Source organism: Arachis ipaensis, chromosome B02, assembly GCF_000816755.2.
Source record: "Arachis ipaensis cultivar K30076 chromosome B02, Araip1.1, whole genome shotgun sequence".
NCBI classification, from domain to species: domain Eukaryota; kingdom Viridiplantae; phylum Streptophyta; class Magnoliopsida; order Fabales; family Fabaceae; genus Arachis; species Arachis ipaensis.
In genome coordinates, this window is record NC_029786.2 from 91,489,081 (window position 1) to 91,490,464 (window position 1,384).

Here is a 1,384-nt window from a genome sequence, read left to right on the forward strand (position 1 = left end):
TGGAATGTCATTTATGAATGCAACACTACAAAGAACAGTGTTTGTATTACTACAACAAATTAGAAAACAAAATCAAAAGAAGAAACTGAGTGAAATGGGTTCTTCTTCTTGGATTAAAGTGTTGCTTTTTGTAGCTTTGATTCTCCCAGCTTTGGTTGAATGCAAAGTGAGGCACTACACATTCCACGTAAGTGAAGATAACAAATTCATGTTGTAGAATTATCTGCGAATTTTTTATCTATAAAATTTTTTAGCAGTGAATTTTATTTTAAATTTATTATTTATAGAAAATATGTAAAATTTTTGTGACAAATTTTAAAATTTGCAACAAATTTGGCAGATAATTTTCGCACCATAAAATGAGAACTATTATTTGCAATTGCATTTTTACTACGAAAACATTCACAAGTAAAATATCCACAGCAAAATCCATACGTACGTGTATTATTACATATTTTTTGGCTTACTTCAATTCGTGTTATTTGTATTTACCATTATTTCATTAAGATAACATGCATGCTTTCATTATTTATATATGTTATGAGACTCGTTTTATATGAGTCCGACATTTTATCTCTACTTATAGAATGTCAATCAATTCAATATGCAAGACAAAATAAAATCATAAAATATTTCTCTTTAAGAAGCTTATACAAATGAGCTATATATATACAAATAATGCATGGAATTTGTTAAATTTTTTTGACATCTTTTCATGGGAGTTATTTTCAACCACAAATAAACGAAACTAATTTTATATCTATGAAAAATAGTTTTTATATAATAAAGATACCTAAACATTAATTTTAAATTTTTATGAATAAAAATAATAATTTTTTATGAATATAAAATTAATTTTATTTATTCATGATAAATTTATTAATATTTTAAATTTTTATAAATAAAAATAGTAGTTTATTTAAATATGTTTTTTAAATATTTAGCTTGTGTAAAAATTTGGCCTATTACACACCTAAATTTAATCATTAGCGGAACTGAAGGAGAGGTTACTTTAAAGCATACCATAATGAGTACTTTTAGAACTCTAGTTCAATGAAGGTACACACCTAAAGATGGTTAATAAGTCACTTCTTTCCAACAACATGCAATATAATATAATAATAATGTTCCATAAAAATCTTAAGAGTCAAAATGAACTAATTTTGGTAACGCTTTGGATGCAGGTGGAGACTAAGAATTACACTAGACTATGTTCAAGCAAATCAATTGTCACGGTTAATGGGAAGTTCCCTGGCCCCACTCTTTACGCTAGGGAGGGTGATAATGTGCTGGTCAAAGTGGTCAACAAAGTCAACCACAATGTTACAATCCATTGGTTAGTGTCATACTATAATTTCATTTCATGTGATCTGTTAGGGGTTTT

At 26.9% G+C, this 1,384-nt stretch overlaps 1 protein-coding gene across 1 annotated transcript in view; it reads left to right on the top strand.

The window, feature by feature from the left end:
* The window catches only part of LOC107625716 (laccase-4), a 5,020-nt gene continuing 3,636 nt past the window's right edge, over positions 1 to 1,384 (top strand). The window contains exons 1-2 of the mRNA XM_016328417.2: positions 1 to 187; positions 1,185 to 1,336. Coding sequence (XP_016183903.2) covers positions 5 to 187; positions 1,185 to 1,336 — 335 coding nt within the window. The 5' untranslated portion in view covers positions 1 to 4. The remainder of the gene's footprint in view (positions 188 to 1,184; positions 1,337 to 1,384) is intronic.